The sequence below is a fragment of the Clinocottus analis genome, unplaced genomic scaffold (genome assembly GCF_023055335.1).
Source record: "Clinocottus analis isolate CAN_PGR_092001 unplaced genomic scaffold, fCliAna1.0.p SCAF_9, whole genome shotgun sequence".
NCBI classification, from domain to species: Eukaryota; Metazoa; Chordata; class Actinopteri; order Perciformes; family Cottidae; genus Clinocottus; species Clinocottus analis.
Window position 1 is genome coordinate 17,873,897 of NW_027176251.1, and position 16,959 is coordinate 17,890,855.

A 16,959-nucleotide genomic window follows, 5' to 3' on the forward strand; every position below is an offset into this window, starting at 1 on the left:
TTGTTGTTCCTACTTCGTACTTACGGTTGAATGCACTTATTGTAAGTCGCTTTGAATAAACGCGTCAGCTAAATGACATGTAATGTAATGTAAAGAGGGGTAGAGAGAAGAGGGGTAAGAGAAGGGAGGGATGCGGTGTTAGGCATGGGGAGAAAAATGCGGGTTTGGCGTGTCGGTTGAGGCGTGCGACCACTGGTGGCGTCAGGAGAGTTAGAAACTGTGGACCGTCTCTTGGTAGCTCTGCAGGTCAGAGTTCCCCCTTTGTTCGTATGTGAGTGAATGAGTTTGAGTCAAGGAGGTAGTGGACTGGTTAATTTTGTGTAAGTAGCTAGGTGCGACGGATAATGTGTCGCATGCGGAGTTCCTGAACTATGTTTAGTGCACTCATCATTTCACTAACAAGGACCACGCAACTCATAACTGGTGTTGTTGAAAGGTTTATTTGAAACCGTTAGGTTCTTGAACTGGAGAGGGGTGAGAAGGAAAAAAGGGGAGGAGGGAAGAGGGGCAAGGGATGTGTGATGAGGGTCGAGGGGTAGTAGATGAGGGTAGAGGGTTGGGGGATAAAGGTTATGGATAAGGGAAGAGGGGTTAGGGAATCATGGAAAAAGTGCCCTCCAGGATTATTGGCACCCTTAGTAAATATGAGAAAAACAGGCTGCGAAAAAAAAGCAGACAGTACAATTTCTGAAAGAATTCTTTTTTTACAATAAATAAATAAATATTTTTCTCCTAAACGGGTCCAACCACAGCCCATTTTAAGCAGAGGCGGTGAGGTTTTTCATTTAATATCTGCTGCTATTTAATGGAGTCCATGATACCATGTATCCTAACAAGATGTCCAGGGCCTTTGGGGAAAAAAAACAACCCAATGATAACAAAGATCAGCCACCATACTTCACAGAGGGTTTAGCTTGTTGTTGATTGACAACAGAGGGTTTTTTTCTGGCAACCTTCAAAACCTACCAAACAACTTGTGGTGATATAGATGGAATCTGATGGTTTTGGAGATTTCAGACCCAAAGAGTTAACTAAACTCTGCAATTCTCCAGTCTCTCATCCAAGGAGATTCTTTTGCCAGTCGAACCCTTCTTGTGCTAGACCGTGGGGTCAATGTACACACTCGTCTTTTTCCAGGCTGATTCCTAACATCTTCTGTCGCTTTAAACTTCTTAATTATGGCCCTGACAGTGCAAATGGGTATTTTCAACAGAATATTTTCTTATATCCATTTTCTGATTTGTGCAGCTCCACAACTTTTGTTTGCAGATACTCACCGTGTTCTCTGGGCTTTCCCATAGTGATGAGTGATGAATGACAAAGGGAATTTGGCTTGTGTCACCTCATATTTATACCCCAGTGAACAGGAAGTTATGGTTGACCAAGTAAGAGTTCCTAATCAAACAGCATGGTTATCGACCAGAGTCGCGTTTAAAAGGGGATTTAGCGACACCCTTTGTTTAAACAGGGAACTGCGCTGTTTGTTTGGGAGGAAGAACGTGGACAAACTTGCGAGTCTGCTTGCAGGAACCGTTGTTGAACCGAAAAGTTGAGTTCTAGAAATGGCAGCGCAGGAGGAATTCTTCGAGGGTAAATCACATTTTTCAAGTTCTGTTTTCAGCGTCTGCTGTATGTATATGTGTTGTGGTTGTGGACATAAAGTGTGTTGCACCGCAGCAACTCGCGAACAACAAGGGCCTTGTTGCGCTAAAGTGCAGCGCACTTCATGTAGAGTTGCCCAAACAAAACTACCACGCTTGTCTGTGTATGTAGCAGAGGACACTGGAAACACACCGTCTGTGACCGTATGACAGTATGCTGCTGCATGCAGTCGAGGAATTTTTAATATTTATTTCTATATTTTAAATGTCCTACGATGTCCTACAATCGTGAATGTGACCAAATATTCTGTGCTCTCATGTCCATGTCACTTTAATGGCACGTGTTCCTCATGTCATTAAAATAAATCAATCTGCTGTTTTTTTCTCATTGTGCACCATAAATGTTGTGCAATATTCAAAGGCATTTCCAAGATCCCATACTCACCCAATGCTGGGCCTGGAGATGTCATGTGCTTCAAACATTACAATGCAGAGGAGGTAGGTGAAACAAACAAACAGACATACAGATGTTGATGATCTTATAGTTCACTTAGATGAGTGTTTAGACTATTCTAACATATTATACTACTTTTATGTACTTTTTCTCTGATGTTTTTTTTTTTGTCATGCATGGTTTCATTCTACTTGATATATATCCACATAGGATAAAAACTTGATAAATTAATAGGATGTTTTCTTTTGTGCGTGTGGTGTGTGCCATGTTTGGAGACAGAGTAAGTATTATCTCAGGCTGCTGATCTGAGGTCAGTGTTCGTCTGTGCAGGTGCTGATAGGGAGAAAGATGGAGGATTGGCTGAGGTTCTCAGTCTGCTACTGGCACTCATTCTGTGGCACTGGTACTGCAACTCTAATACAACACTAATATTGCCATTTGTCCTGAAATAGTCTATGAATGTGAATAAGCTATTTCAAACACACATGAATGATGTCTTCAAGGACGTTATATATATATATATATATATATATATATATATATATATATATATATATATATATATATATATATATATATATATATGTATGTATGTATGTATGTATGTATGTATGTATGTATGTATGTATGTATGTATATATATATGTATATATATATGTATATATGTATGTATATGTATATATATATGTATGTGTATATATATATGTATATATATATATATATATATATATATATATATATATATATATATATATATATATATATATATATATATATATATATATATATATATATATATATATATATATATATGTGTGTGTGTATATGTGTGTATATATATGTATGTGTGTATGGATGGATGGAAATAAATAAAGTTTTTGTCTTTGTAGATTTGTATACCTATTTTTTTAATTGAGCCCAACAAATGTTCGAGTCTTTCCTTTATTTGTCATCTTCTTTTATTAGGAGCTGATCCTTTTGGGTCTCCGACCTTTCACCGGCCCTGGAACAAAGGAACTCCCATGGAATCCGCCAAGAAGCGACTCCGGGCCGCTTTCGAATTTTTTGTCAAGCTTGGTGTGAGGGGAAATCGCCTCACTTTTACAATAAGTTACACAAAGTTAATTGTACTGTGTCTTTCCCCTGTGACCTTTTGCTTCGTCTTTTCCCAGGTGAAATACTACACATTTCATGACAGGTAGTTGACAATTTCTTTGTTTTTGATAGGTTTGTTATTCCTATTTATTATCTAGGCTTGCAGCATCAAACTACCTGTACTTAACATGTTTGTGAATATTGCTTTGTGATTTGTTCCTGTGGTGCCTTAAAGCCCTCCTTTTAGCAAACTCCTCAGTGAAAATTGCTGTGATTAATTTTACTTAAAAGTAGTAACATCTTTCTTATATCATCTGTTTCCTACAGGGACATGGCTCCTGAGGGCTGCACCCTGGAGGAGTCCAACAGAAACCTGGATGTAATAACAGACTTGGCTCTCCAGCTGCAGAGCCAGACTGGAATCAAGGTGCTGTGGGTAACCTGCAACCTCTTTTCCCACCCTAGGTCAGTGTGCCCACCCCCCCTTTCCTCCCCTGACACACATTTTATATGTTAATTCTTTATCCATGTGACAGGTACATGAATGGTGCAGCCACCAACCCAGACTGTCACGTTCTGGCCTACGCTGGCGCTCAGGTTAAGAAGGGGCTTGATACTGCCAAGAAGCTGGGTGCAGAAAACTTTGGTATGAGTGACTTGTTGGTGTAACACATATCTACATGCTCAGCAGTGTTGCCACATCTTTGTGTATATAATTGTCTCCTCAGTGTTTTGGGGAGGAAGGGAAGGTTTCCTCTCCGTCCACAACACAGACGTTGGTGCGGAACTGAAGCACATGGCCAACTTCTTCAAAATGGCCGTTCGTAAGTATGCACGTAAATACAGGATTAATTCAAAAATCAGAGTTTCGGATTGGGATGCGACACATTTTTAATTTTATGTGTGTGTATTTTTCATTAGAGTACAAAGAGAAGATTGGGCTAAAGTGTCAGTTTCTTATTGAACCCAAGCCCAAGGAGCCCTGCAAACACCAGTATGACTATGGTAAGGTTTGTCAAAACAGATATGCTCTGTAATCCAACAGTCCTAATGATGCATTTTATGTCACTCTCTTCCTTAGATGCTATGAGCGTCATTGGATTCCTTAAGCATTATGGTCTGGACAATCACTTTAAGTTGAACATTGAGCCCAACCACACCACCCTGGCAGGTCACTCGTATGAACATGACATTATCATGGCATCTGTGTGAGACATTATGAATAATATCTAAGCAAACACTGTTGCAAAATGTTGTTTTATCACAATTGTGGCACATCCACAGCATCTTAAAGCTATGACTGTTTTACATTCTGTATAATCCTTGCCCGCTGCCGGACAGGTTTGGCATGCTGGGTTCAGTTGACTCAAACACTGGCTCTCCTGACCTGGGGTGGGACACAGATGAGTTTCCCATGGACATTAGGAACACCACCTTGGTCATGAAGGTGAACTTATTTATTCCTTTTTTTAATTTGTGGATTTGTTCTTGTGTTGAAACAGAATCTACACTGGCCTTGAGCAATCATACAGTGTTTTAATATTGATTGGTGCATCTTTAAAGTTCATATAAATGTTTATTGCACCATCTGTAGTACAGTGTAACAGGAACCTAGTTACTTAGTGTCTCTTCTTCAGGTCATAATTGAACAAGGTGGTCTGCAGCCAGGAGGCCTGAACTTTGATGCTAAGGTGCGCAGGGAGTCCACAGACCTGGAGGACCTGTTCATCGCTCACATCGGAGCCATGGACAATTTTGCCAGAGGACTCAGAAATGCTGTTCGCATTATTGAGAATGGGCTCATTGCTGGTATGGTGAAGGTATGTCTGCAGCTAAAGGGAAATGATTGTTGATATTGTTTCAAGTACAGTACTGTTATCTATGTGTAATTCAAACAGGAGCGTTACTCAAGTTTTAGTGATGGCATTGGACAGAGAGTGGAGGATGGTTCTGCCTCCTTGGAGGAAATGGAGGTGAGACTATTGGAGATGTGTACTCTTGGAAATATGCAGTTAGTGAGCTGGTGGTTTTAAATGTATAAGGTTATGCTTTTTGTTTTCTCAGGCCTTCATCATGAAGAACGGTGAGCCAAGTGTAACATCAGGCAAGCAAGAAAAATATGAATCCATCTTTAATCACTACATATAAAAACATCACACTCTTCTGTCTTTACATGACATGATAACATTTGGCCTTCGAGTGTAAAAACAGAAAGGTAGAGTACTTTCATTTCTTAACCACACTGGGATTAAGAATTGCATTTAATGCCGTTTCACCAACTTCCTGACAGATCTGTGTATCAGTATGTATGATCCTGGGAGGCATATTTGTATTAGTTTATGACTACTGATAATCACTGTGTTTTACATGTCACATTTTCACATAGCAGGCGACGTATCATAAAATACTCAAGTACAACATTTTATCCGTCTGTCTGAAGAGATATGAATAGTTTGGAAAGTGATGAATGGATGCAAAATAGAGTGAGCAATGAAAAGGAAGCTTTACCTGTGAGGACAATTTTAAATGTTTCCTGTGAAAAAGATCCATTTGAAAATAAAGCGAGCAGTCTTCTTGATTGAACCAATGCCATGTTTTCTGTGTGTGTGTGCACCTAAGTCTATAAAAAGGTTCAGGGTGGAGGAAGCCATTAGTTTGTTTTCCTCTTGTTCATGTGTATTTGTAGCTTTATAATTTGGGATAAATTTCACAGTAAACATCTTTTTTCATGAAATGGACTGTTTTGCTTTGAGTGAACATGGTTTTATCAGCAACAAACAATGTGTCTCTGGTACTTCCAGACTGTATCAGTTTGCTGACACTGTGCATGCACACAGTGAACACACTTAGTTTTTTTAAGCAGACATTATTTAGCAGATGCTTGTCTCACGGGAGTGCCCAGTCAGTGGAACTGCAGCCTTTTCTCGCCCTCAAACTGTTTCTCTTCCTCTTCAGAGAGCTGGTTTCCTTTCACACTGTAAGTACACAACCAGAAACCATCAGACATTCATGCTTTCAATAGATGGAAACGGCCCATTGTCACCCTAAATAATTCTACAAATAACTACAATAAGTATCTGATGTTAAACAAACAGTAAAGCATAATCACTAAAGCACATGAAATATAACTTGTTCATCAATTCCAACTCAAATTGTCTCTCAAGATTCATAAAGGGCTGCCTAAAAATAAAAAAAGACGAAGAAAAAAGGTTTTGTCATACAAAAGCAGTTGTTGCTGTTTCAACAACATAAAATAATTAACATTTATGATGTTATCAATATTAAACCTGTAATTTGTTTTGGGCCACTTTGCAACATCTCATATGGTGCTGTGTTTGTCTATCTATTCTGTCACTTTTTGCTCCATTTTGTGTCTCTTCTAATAATAGAGAGTATCTGTGTGAAAACAGTTGGTCGCAGCATTTGGGGTCATTAGAGAAAGAAGAAATGCCTGAACATCACTGTGAAATAATACTTCATTCTCACCATATCTCTTTGAGGGCTGTGTTGTGGATAAGGGCTGCTGCAAGGTTTTTCACCCCAGCCACAGTGAACTGGTTGTTGATTAACCTGCAGACAGATATACAAAGCAGGTGACTTCCTGACAGTCAATATCTGACCATGGTCTTCAACATGGGTCTTATTTATAACACTCGCAAGAGAGAGAAGCACTGCCCAGTGCGCACGCAAACATTGTGATCTAAAAACAAACTTGATTGGAGAATGTGCGCACCTGTACGGGATCTTTGACCCATACATACAAACATTTTGGACAACAGGAAAATGGCGACGTATAAGATGAAGCGGTGAATTGGAGCCGAATTATAGAAATTAAATGTGAAAGGCTTCATTGTACATAGAACAATGATGCCTCATATCAAACGTTACTTTGCACCTATACTCTTTAGCAATTTTTCAAAAATCTTTCTAATATCGGCAAGAATTATTTTAGATTTCATATAATTTTCGTTTGTACAATTGCTGCAGTGAACTGGACTTTATTGATGAATTTATAAAGACAGATACTGTACACAGTGAAAACAGTTATCCAATGTGCATACATATGCAAGATTTGATCAAATCTCAATATTTTATGGCAGAGGTACATTTGCTAATTTGTATGTACAGAAATATTTAGTGTGCTTTCCATGCACCGTACAAATGACACCCCAGGTCTTCACATCATGTGAGTAAGTTCAGAGTGTGTTCGTGTGTGTGTGTGTGTGTGTGTGTGTTTTCTTTACCAGAGGTGGCTTAAACCTGTGTTTGCTTGAATCAACTCAGCCAAGTGTGGCACTGCATCGTCAGTTAACTCATTCTGCACTAACCTACAACAGCACAGACACACACTTTAATACAGAGAACGGTTCTGTTAGAACTGCCAAAATCGAGCTCAAACTGGGTGACCTGCCGACCAGAATATCCTGAGGACGCAGTTCTCCTTCAGCGCTTCTGCCAGACGTCTCCCACCTTTGGATGTAATGCCATTGGCTGAGAGACTAGGACACAGAAATGACGCAATTTAATCCATGATTTTAAATAAACAGGTGTGTATCATCTTTGTAGATAGCAGCCTTCTCACCTAAGGTTGGTAAGTCTCGGGTGGTGCCTCAGAGCTTCCGCAAATGCTATAGCTCCGTCATCGCCGATGCTGTTCCCCCACATTCTGCAAACCGAAATATCAAATTAGTCATTGGGCGAAGTTAGAAAGCATACAAACACAAAGGACCTGCAATATCCTGAAAGAGAAAATCTATAGGACACATTCTCAAAGGCCCAATTCCAATCTCCACTCTTATGGATTCACAGACTGTGAGACAGTTCCCAATAGAAGACTGGAGATGAAAAAAAAAAGGTAAGCAGAGAGGCACATGGGCGTTTAGCCCGATAAAATACCTTTACACTACAACATACGGACATAAAAACACGGACATAAAAACAGATGAAATCAGAGGAATGCAAGCAGAAAATATATATAATATATACTTTTTTTACATTCTTCAAACATTTCGTTTTGACAAAACGAGTAAATAGATATCTTACTATAAAATGACTTCTCACCTCTTGAGGAAGACATTCAAATCAGTGATTAAAAAGTATAAAATAGACAATTGTACACAATATTTGTTTATTTAGTCACGTGATATGTTGCAGTAAAGTGCCATCCCATTCATATTTACACTAGTTCAAGCTCACACTCAACCACTTAGCAGCTGACGTCAGTAAATCTCTGAGGGTTCAGGGCTTGAGGCTTTAGGGTGGAGATTGGGATTGGGCCATATTTACAGTGTTAGGGAGATCAATTGGCAGAAATAGAATATATTAACATATATTTCCTTTGGTATATAATCACTAGGAAATAATAATTGTGTTTTCTTTACTTTAATACGCCCTTTATATCCACGAAAAGGAGCATGGCTCTAGATAGGGCCATTCTCCCAAAACCCTTGGCAGACGGGAGAAGTTTCAGTTGATCGCAATCCGCAATCAAGCCATCAAGTGCTACACGATGCACCTTTAATGTCACGTTATTAAAATGCACACAAACATTTAGATTAAAGTCAAACGACTCCTCTCTGCTGTAATTTACCATGCTTTATTTACCAATGTATTTTGGATGTGGCTGTCAACCTGTCAGGCTAGCCGAACACAAATTGCCCAACTCGCTAAAACTTGACGGAGGTATTCTAATGGTTTGCAGAATTTGGGTTCAATTGTCCAATTTGAACATTGATGTTTTCAGATTACATGTTGAACATATTGTGTCACTTGAGATATCATTTATTTCATGAGCATGAGAATAGTTAAGTGATCCAAACCAGCCAAGTCGCGGTACAGCCGTTAAATCTTACCCCACATCAAATATAGAAGTGCTCCTCTGAATTGCACTGGCCAAATGCCTCCCACCAACACTCGTGATCTTGTTCTTCCCAATCCTAAGGACAAAGTAATGTCAACAATATAAGACACATAAGTATTCATTTTACAAATATTATAATTATAGTATTTAAACTTTATATTGATACAGGTTAGAAACATACTTGACAACTCGCAGCTTTGGGCATTCCTCAATTATCTGAGCAACTAGCTTGGCTCCAGCATCTGTGATGTAATTGTTGTAAAGCCTAAAGACAAAAAATGGTTAAGGTTGAAGATTCTGTTTGACTTTTAGAATATCAAAGCACAGTTGTACTTATAGAGCACTGACACGTTTATTGACGCTTGTTTGATATACAATTATACGCAAGGACCAAAATGTAGCCTTAAAATAATCAGTACCCTTTTCTTCCAAGTTAAATTTCCAATCCCCCTGGCACTACAAGTCCTGCTGCTGCTTAAGACTTGGGGTACACATACAACTGCAAATATTCGTCCCACCTCTACAGTAGTTAACTTTCATGATTAAAAAAAACAAGAACAAAAAACGTATTTAAGAAAATAAGCATAAAGTATAAAGTTCAGAATGAGGAAAGTATGACAAAGGTTTTAGTAGTTTTAAAGCCGACTGCTCAGTTGTAAATTGCATAATTAATCGAAAGCAGATCAATAATCTCAACCTCGAACAACCAACCTACAGTAAAACTCTGCTTTTCACTGATGTATCAGAAATTACAATCAAATAACATATAATGATGTAGTAAAAGTACTTTACTAATACATGTTTGCCACGTAACAAAATATATTTAGATTGTTGTTTTGGCTCTTTCACCTCTGAATACTTCTTCCACCACTGGAACACATGTATCTTGGAGCGATTGCCTTGTTTACTCACCCTAAGACCTCCACAACTTTGTGCTTACACAGCTCTTCTGCAAGAACCTCGATGCTGCTGTCAGACAGGTGATTAACAGACAATCTGAAGACGAGCAGCTGGATTAGTGTGTGCATAATACTATCAGTCTGAATATCCATCAATGGATGTTTTGACAGTGTTAGAAACGTGTATATTGGTTTACCTTACTACTGTCATCTTGCAGAAGGAGGGCCTCAGCTGCTTCACCCCATAGTCACTGATGTTATTGTTGTCCATGTCAAGGCCCAGGAGCTTCTGACGGTGCTGCAGTACAAAGTTCAGAGCGGTGCAGTCACCTGAGAACACGTTGCAGTAACCCAGCTTGATAAAGCCGGCTGTGATGCCTTTTGCCGTCATCAGAGCGATGTCTTTGCTTCCTGTCTCGAAGATGCACCTCAGCATCCACAGGAAGTTGGGCAAAACGTGAACTTTTTTCCCATCTTCACCATTGTAGTGGGGTAAGCCAATGAGGTGGGACTTTACACTGGTGGAGAGGTAGGATTTCAGCAGGGCCCGTTTTTTCTTTAACAACACCGGGGACACCAGGTGCTCCATCAGGCCAGCGTGAGCCTTAGACAGCAGTCCACACAAGAACAGATTAGTGAACTGGAGGTGTTCATTAGTTTCAAATGGCATCTTCTCATTGGAATTTGAGGAGCTACAGATGCAGAAATCAAAAGGCAGACATGCGGGTTCACTTTTCCTGCTGCACTCTGTGAAGAACTTGAGGATGGAGCCGGCAGCAGCCTGCTCATCTAACACTAGAGCAAACGCCGCCAAGAAAGACTGGAGGATGATATGGAGGAATTCAAATGTAGCGGGGCTCCCGCTGCCATCATACTCACTGACAGGTCTGAGAAAGCCCAGAGTCAAGTCCTTCTCTGCCAGTCCACACTCAGTGATCACCTCTTGGCTGTAAATGAAGCTGCCTCTCTCCATACCCCAAAGGGCCAGTTTGGCAAATGCCGCTAGAGGCTTGATGCCCACTTTGAAGGTCTCCGAGACACACCGAGTGCTTTTCTTCAACAGAGGCGGTGCAGTTGATCCTGCATGGCTCAGGAACACCTCAGACAGCAAGAGGAAGATGTCAGTGAGGGTAATGCAGGTCTCAGGTAGATGAAAGCTATCGTGCATGGTGTGCAGGTGCCTAAAGCTCTTCAGCACGATCCAGCAGAACAGTGGGGTCGAGCAGAGGCCACATAGGTGGGGGCTGGCATCCAGCTGAACCGACACCAGTGCTTGGTGCTCTTGCTCCTTGAAGTAAAGATTAATGTAGGTCTTCAGGTGAGCCAGTGAGAACCCCCGCAGAGCCACCTTCTTTCTGATCACCCTACTCTGGATCTCGGTACCCGTCCGGGCTGTTAGCACCTTCTGGGAGCCCTTGAGTAGTTTCCCACAGAGCAAGCTGATAAGCAGCTGGACAGGGTGTGCCTTGACTTCTGGTGACACCACTTCAGGAACATTCATGAGATCATCCATCTGAATCTCATCATAGCCATCAAATGTGAAAAGAACCTTCTCCGGGAAGCGCAGGATGTAGTCAAACACCTCATTATCAGGATCGTGATCTGGGTAGCAGTTGTATTTGAACAAAAGGTCTCCGAGGGAGATCTGATCGGTGTCCTTGAAGACGCTGAACATCCTGCAGCGGAACTTAAAGCAGAAGATGGCATCCGTCTGCAGCTGTTTCTTGGACCAGAGGTTATGAAGCTTCTGCAGGAGGACGGATTTTCCCACACCGGCATCCCCCATTACATAGATGGTTTCACCTTGAGGATTGAAGACTGCATGGTCTCCGAGGAGCTGCTCCAAACTTTCCAAGAAGCCCAAACTTTCATTGCAGTCATTCAACAGTTCCATCTGTGTGTCAGTGTATAGGTCCTCCAGACGGGTCTCCTCTTGCTGGCCATATGACATGATGAAGCAGGTGTCCCGGCTCATCTCTTGCCTTAACTTCTCACGATATCTGCTGACTTAGAGGAGGCAGACAGTAAATTAGTGCAATACAGAAGCTTTTGGCAGTATAATAAGGCCCGGTGAGTCAGAGTTCTGTTATTTAGGGCCCATGGGTGGGCCCAGTCATTGTTTTCCAAGTCACAAGTAAGACTCAATTATTTACACTCAAGTCCCAAATTAAGACAAGCAAGTTGCAAATCAAGACAAGCAAGTCCCGGGAACACCGACAAATGAGAGCAGACTAGGCTTCTTTGGAGGTGGGCTTAAAGAGACAGGCGCTCAAACTGAGTCTCCAGACAGAGGGTGATATATATATATATATATATATATATATATATATATATATATATATATATATATATATATATATATACAGATATATATATATATATATATATATACAGATATATTCACATGTATTCAGTATGAAATAAAAATAAAAGGGTTATTTAAACACTAAAGCATGTAAACATGTTCCAGTTGGAAACTCAAAACACAAGCGTGAACCTGAGCATAAGTTACCTTTAAGTGGAAAGAAATGCTTACAACACCTGGCCTGCTTCACAAATCAGCACCGTTTTATCTTTTAAAAAAAAAAAAGCTAAATTGATCCGATAGAATAAGTTAAAAAAAAACACTACAGATCTCCCCAGACATTAAATGACACTTTCATACTCCAGGGTGCGTAAAAAATCATCCTGACGACGTTCTAATCTTAAGATTTTATATAGAATACAAATTTTCACATTTTGAAATGGAGGATTTCTTCGTGCAAATGGATATTTCTACATTTCTACCCAATTCTACACTCATTTCACAGTAAATGGTGTATACAAAATAGCAGAATAACACCTATCTGTTTGATGCAATATAATACAACACAACAACTGTCCAAACTCCACTAACATCTAGACATCAGAACATCAGAATATGGGCCTTTTAATGGCACAAACACCTTTACATTAAATTAGATATATGAAGCATAAAACAAGAACAATTGGTAGCACAGGACAGCGTTAGTGACTGTAATACTTACTGGGATCGGTGTTGACCACCATCATCGCTGCTACATCACTACTTGGGGAGTAGTTGATCTCTTTCAACCATGGCTGGAAGTCTATGTATGCGTCACATACTTTATATATGATGTAAATAAAGTATTGACAGGCCTCCTCCCCTTTGCACTGGACTAACTCCAAGACTTTACGCACCTAGAAAAATGTGAAAGAACGTCTCCGTTGGTTATCGTTTGACCAGAAGATATTATACAGAGAGACAGATAGAAATAATGTTTTTAATAATAATGATATATTAGGGCTGCAAAAACAAATCGATAAAAATTGATTATTACAAATTATTATTATTGATTATTATTGATTTGTTGTGGCACGCAATGAATTACGCCACTCAATAAGTCGCGGAGATGTTTGAGCATTGAAAGAAAAAAAAGAAGTTGAGTTGAGAGCAAAGCGGAAGGTCCAGAAGGTTCTGGTGTAGCCCATTGTACAGTGGCGGGCCGTGGATTTTATCATTACGCAAAGCAGCGTAGTTTGCACAAGATGGAAACCACTTTTACTCGCGTTCCACAGTGGAAGGTTTTCTCTCTTCTTCTGTTTTTCCTTTCACAATCAACCCGAGAAACGTATTTTAGAACACTGCTTCCTATAAAGCTGTTCGAAAATGCAGTATCATAGCTTACAGTTAGAACAAAACACGTCAAAACAATCCAACAAAACTGCAGCACTCAAACACTGCACACATACGAGCACGAGCCGATCAGAACAAATGATATTAACTACTGTAAAATTTGTCAACTTTTTTTCTCAACTTTGACCTGTGCAGCTGATATGTGAATATGTGCATGTTGTTAAACGCGCTTCGCTTGCATAGCAAAAGGTGAAATGTGATTGGATGAGCTAGAGATGTAACCAGCTATTGCTGCTGGCCTGAGCTGAAGAATAGACAAGCCAGGAGCTTGTGCAATGAGAAAATAAGTTAATAGGAAAAAATTATTATAATACATGTAGTGTATTTGTTAAAAAACATTAAATTATAAAATAGATATAACTTTTAATTATAAAAAAATATAAACTTTTTAAAAATGATAAAATAGCTATAACTTTGGAATTCTGTTCAGGCCAGCAAAGAAAGCAGTGGCCCGCCACTGCTTGTATGTCACTGCATGGTCGCATTGATTGCTACAATAACTTAACAGCCAGAGGTCAGCAGCTCTATTCTTTTTTTTTTTTTTTTGCCCAGTGGATAATCTTTTAACCGGAATTCCTCTTACCTTGGAGTTTGAGGTTTTATTGGGTCACTGAAAATCAAAATATTTTTTGTTTATATTTCTTTAACTAAAATGTGAATCACATCCTGTTACATCGCTGTTAAGCAGGTGGCAAATCATGATTCACAGAGCCCCGTCCTCGCAAAGTTACGGAGAAAGGTAGAGCATTTAATTTGTGGACGTATTAATTTTTTTTTATTAAAATAACCATTAGTTGCAGCCCTATATATATATATATAAATATATATATATAATGTTCCTGCCTGATCCGTCTTGGTGGCAGATCGCTGTACGATCTCAACATCCTCTTCACACACGAAGCCGTAGGCCAACAGGTTGTCCAGGATGCACTGAATACTCTTCAACCGGGACACGAGCAGCTCCCTGTGGTAGGTGAGGATGCTAAGGCACGGCACCTTGGCCTCTTCCATCTGACCCATATTTAATGCAAAACGGTCACCTGTGTGGGATTACAGACAAGACAAGTTTAATAAATTTCAGTAGGAGCAGGCAGCTGTTCTCAAATAATGCTAATACTAATATCATAATTGTACTCACAATGAGAATTGCAGAAATTGGTAACGTTTTGAGTAGTACAGATAATATTTTTAGACGTCTGAATATGAATCCTCATGGGACAAGTATGTGTCCTCTGATCTGACTAGTCACTGCGGTCAGCGGTGACTCAAGTGTTGTAACTACAAGTCGTTTACTGGGTTATCATTTTGACAATCCAACTCTATAAACATCTGAAATTGATTTTGTCGTGGGAGATCAAGAGGGAGAACGATTTACAAATGACCAGCATTTGTAAATCGTTCTCAAAAGAGGGAGAACGATTTACAAATGCTGTTCATTTGTAAATCGTTCTCCCTCTTTTGGTGACACTGCTGTTTCCTTAATCTTTTAGTCTCAGTGAAGAAGAACCGGTCTATCATTGAGTCGACTGTCACATTAAGCCTCGAGGCTCATACATTCCTCTCTCGTTGTTTAGGAAGTCGGTTGAAAGAACATCTGCAGATGACGACAGACGAACACAAAGCTACAAATATTGAAACTTCATTAGCGCTAGCTAAAGATACATTGGATGTTTTTGACCGTTGCGATATTTTAGCCCGGATATAAGGAAACCACAGTACAAACATAACGCCACTTACCGAGTGAATGGTTCTACGCCCGCATCAACAAACACAATGCAAACACTACACTTTAAAATAAAAACAAAAACAAAAGTCCGATGTTAAAAGGAACTAACTTGTGTTGATATCACTTGTTACCACGGGATGTACTTTGTGTACAATATCCGCTATTAACAGTACACAGACCTTTTTTTCTGTTTTAGGAAGCGAAAGTTGCGACGCGTCATTCCGCTGCGTTCATGTCCTCACGGAACTGAGGGGATTACAATTAAAATCAAAACAGTTTTTTTGTTTTTGTTTACCTTTTTTTTTTTAACAATAAGATAACGTATAAATATAATGTTGTGATTTAATCAAATGACCTCGCAGTTACTGAGACAGAATATCTGTGCCCAACAATATTTCAGCTTATGAAACCTAAAATAACTTTTACTCCAGTAGGATCAGAATCAGATAATTTACTGAGAACCTAATCTCCTGCCTAGGGCATCTTAATTCGCGTTATTTTAATTCGCGTACTATGTATCAATCTACAAACGCCAACCAGTAAACACATATCCAGTTGGAATATCCTGGCTATTTGTTTGACAGCATATCCATTTGATAGTATATAAACTCAAGTTGTCACTATTGAACGTGTTTAACAAGTGCTTTTCCCACATTTCCATATCCACTGATCTAGAACAACGTATAGTGAATGCAACTCTTTACATTATCATTATTTTCGAATGGAAAAAGTCACATCTGACCCACCAGCTGCTTTTGTATGCTCCATGGTGTGAAACTTCGGTGGAGATAGGTTTGTTCGAAAGAGCTGCGCCTCGCCGGGAATGCAGGCGACAGCAGCAGGAGACGTTGACAAAAAACTTTGGTTAAGTCGGACAATTTTAGCTTGCCTTCAAAGTATATACACATAAACAGTGACTTCCTCTTAGTTCCAAACTTTAGGCTACTTTTAGTTTACGGATCATGTTTGGATTTATTTATATGTGTTTATAAATATTTATGTTCAAATGTGTGTGGAGTTGCATACAAATCGGGATCAAGTCGGACCCAAATCTAACCAGCATGCATTGCACGCCTTTTGCCGGTGATCGATCCAGGTCGTCCAAACAAGCATGCTTGTTAAAAAGAACCTTGCTTTATTGCCCCCCAAAACATTAAACTGTAATAACAGTTCCTGGCTTTCAATTAAACTAAAAGCCAGGAAATCAGGAATGAGATGAAAGTGAGCTGCGATGTAAGGACACATCTACACAACCATAAACATCGAGTTACTTACAGACTATATTCTACTATGATTCTACTCGTCATATCTTGCTATAGTTTTCCTCTATTACTTTGTCAACATGTTCTACCAGTCAGCGTCCGTCCACATGGTGGCACTACCGGACAGATATTTATGGAACGAGAAGCTGCTATGTGCAATAAGATTTTAACTAAAGTTTTAAGTGCAGCAGCTGAGAAGGCACTGTCAACCCAGCTCCGGCGCTTAATCCTGATGGTCTTCAGATGATGATAAATCATCTGAAATTATGGTCCATTCAGATTCAAATAGACCATAAAGTACAGTATGCTTTAGGGCGTGACGACCTTGTGATTAAAAGGGTCACTACAACAATGATGTCCATGGA

At 39.7% G+C, this 16,959-nt stretch overlaps 2 protein-coding genes across 6 annotated transcripts; one reads left to right on the plus strand and one right to left on the minus strand.

Annotated features, from left to right (window-relative positions):
• The first annotated feature begins 1,348 nt into the window (after positions 1–1,348).
• Positions 1,349–5,737, plus strand: LOC137780977 (uncharacterized). Of its 2 annotated transcripts, XM_068569438.1 has the most exons (14): positions 1,349–1,590; positions 2,023–2,099; positions 2,386–2,458; positions 3,022–3,134; positions 3,228–3,253; positions 3,478–3,615; positions 3,687–3,796; positions 3,879–3,974; positions 4,072–4,155; positions 4,232–4,358; positions 4,492–4,597; positions 4,788–4,970; positions 5,049–5,123; positions 5,215–5,737. In XM_068569438.1, exons 1-14 carry the CDS (start codon positions 1,563–1,565, stop codon positions 5,296–5,298), a joined length of 1,320 nt encoding a protein of 439 aa, XP_068425539.1. In that variant the 5' UTR covers positions 1,349–1,562; the 3' UTR covers positions 5,299–5,737. The 2 variants fall into 2 exon arrangements, with proteins under 2 accessions (XP_068425539.1, XP_068425537.1); XM_068569436.1 differs by having other exon boundaries at positions 3,022–3,253.
• On the minus strand, positions 5,256–16,250 carry nod1 (nucleotide-binding oligomerization domain containing 1). 4 transcript variants are annotated; one of them, XM_068569431.1, is made up of 12 exons: positions 16,079–16,250; positions 14,450–14,646; positions 12,936–13,110; positions 10,107–11,916; positions 9,923–10,006; positions 9,192–9,275; positions 9,003–9,086; positions 7,733–7,816; positions 7,566–7,649; positions 7,395–7,478; positions 6,637–6,720; positions 5,256–6,125 (listed from the first exon to the last, which is right to left on the minus strand). In XM_068569431.1, the coding sequence occupies exons 1-12, from the start codon at positions 16,098–16,100 to the stop codon at positions 6,053–6,055; spliced, it is 2,865 nt and encodes a 954-aa protein (XP_068425532.1). In that variant the 5' UTR covers positions 16,101–16,250; the 3' UTR covers positions 5,256–6,052. The 4 variants fall into 4 exon arrangements, 3 of the variants coding, with proteins under 3 accessions (XP_068425532.1, XP_068425534.1, XP_068425533.1); XM_068569433.1 differs by lacking the exon at positions 16,079–16,250 and adding an exon at positions 15,512–15,571; XM_068569432.1 differs by lacking the exon at positions 16,079–16,250 and adding an exon at positions 15,344–15,476.
• Between the last annotated feature and the right edge of the window lie 709 nt (positions 16,251–16,959).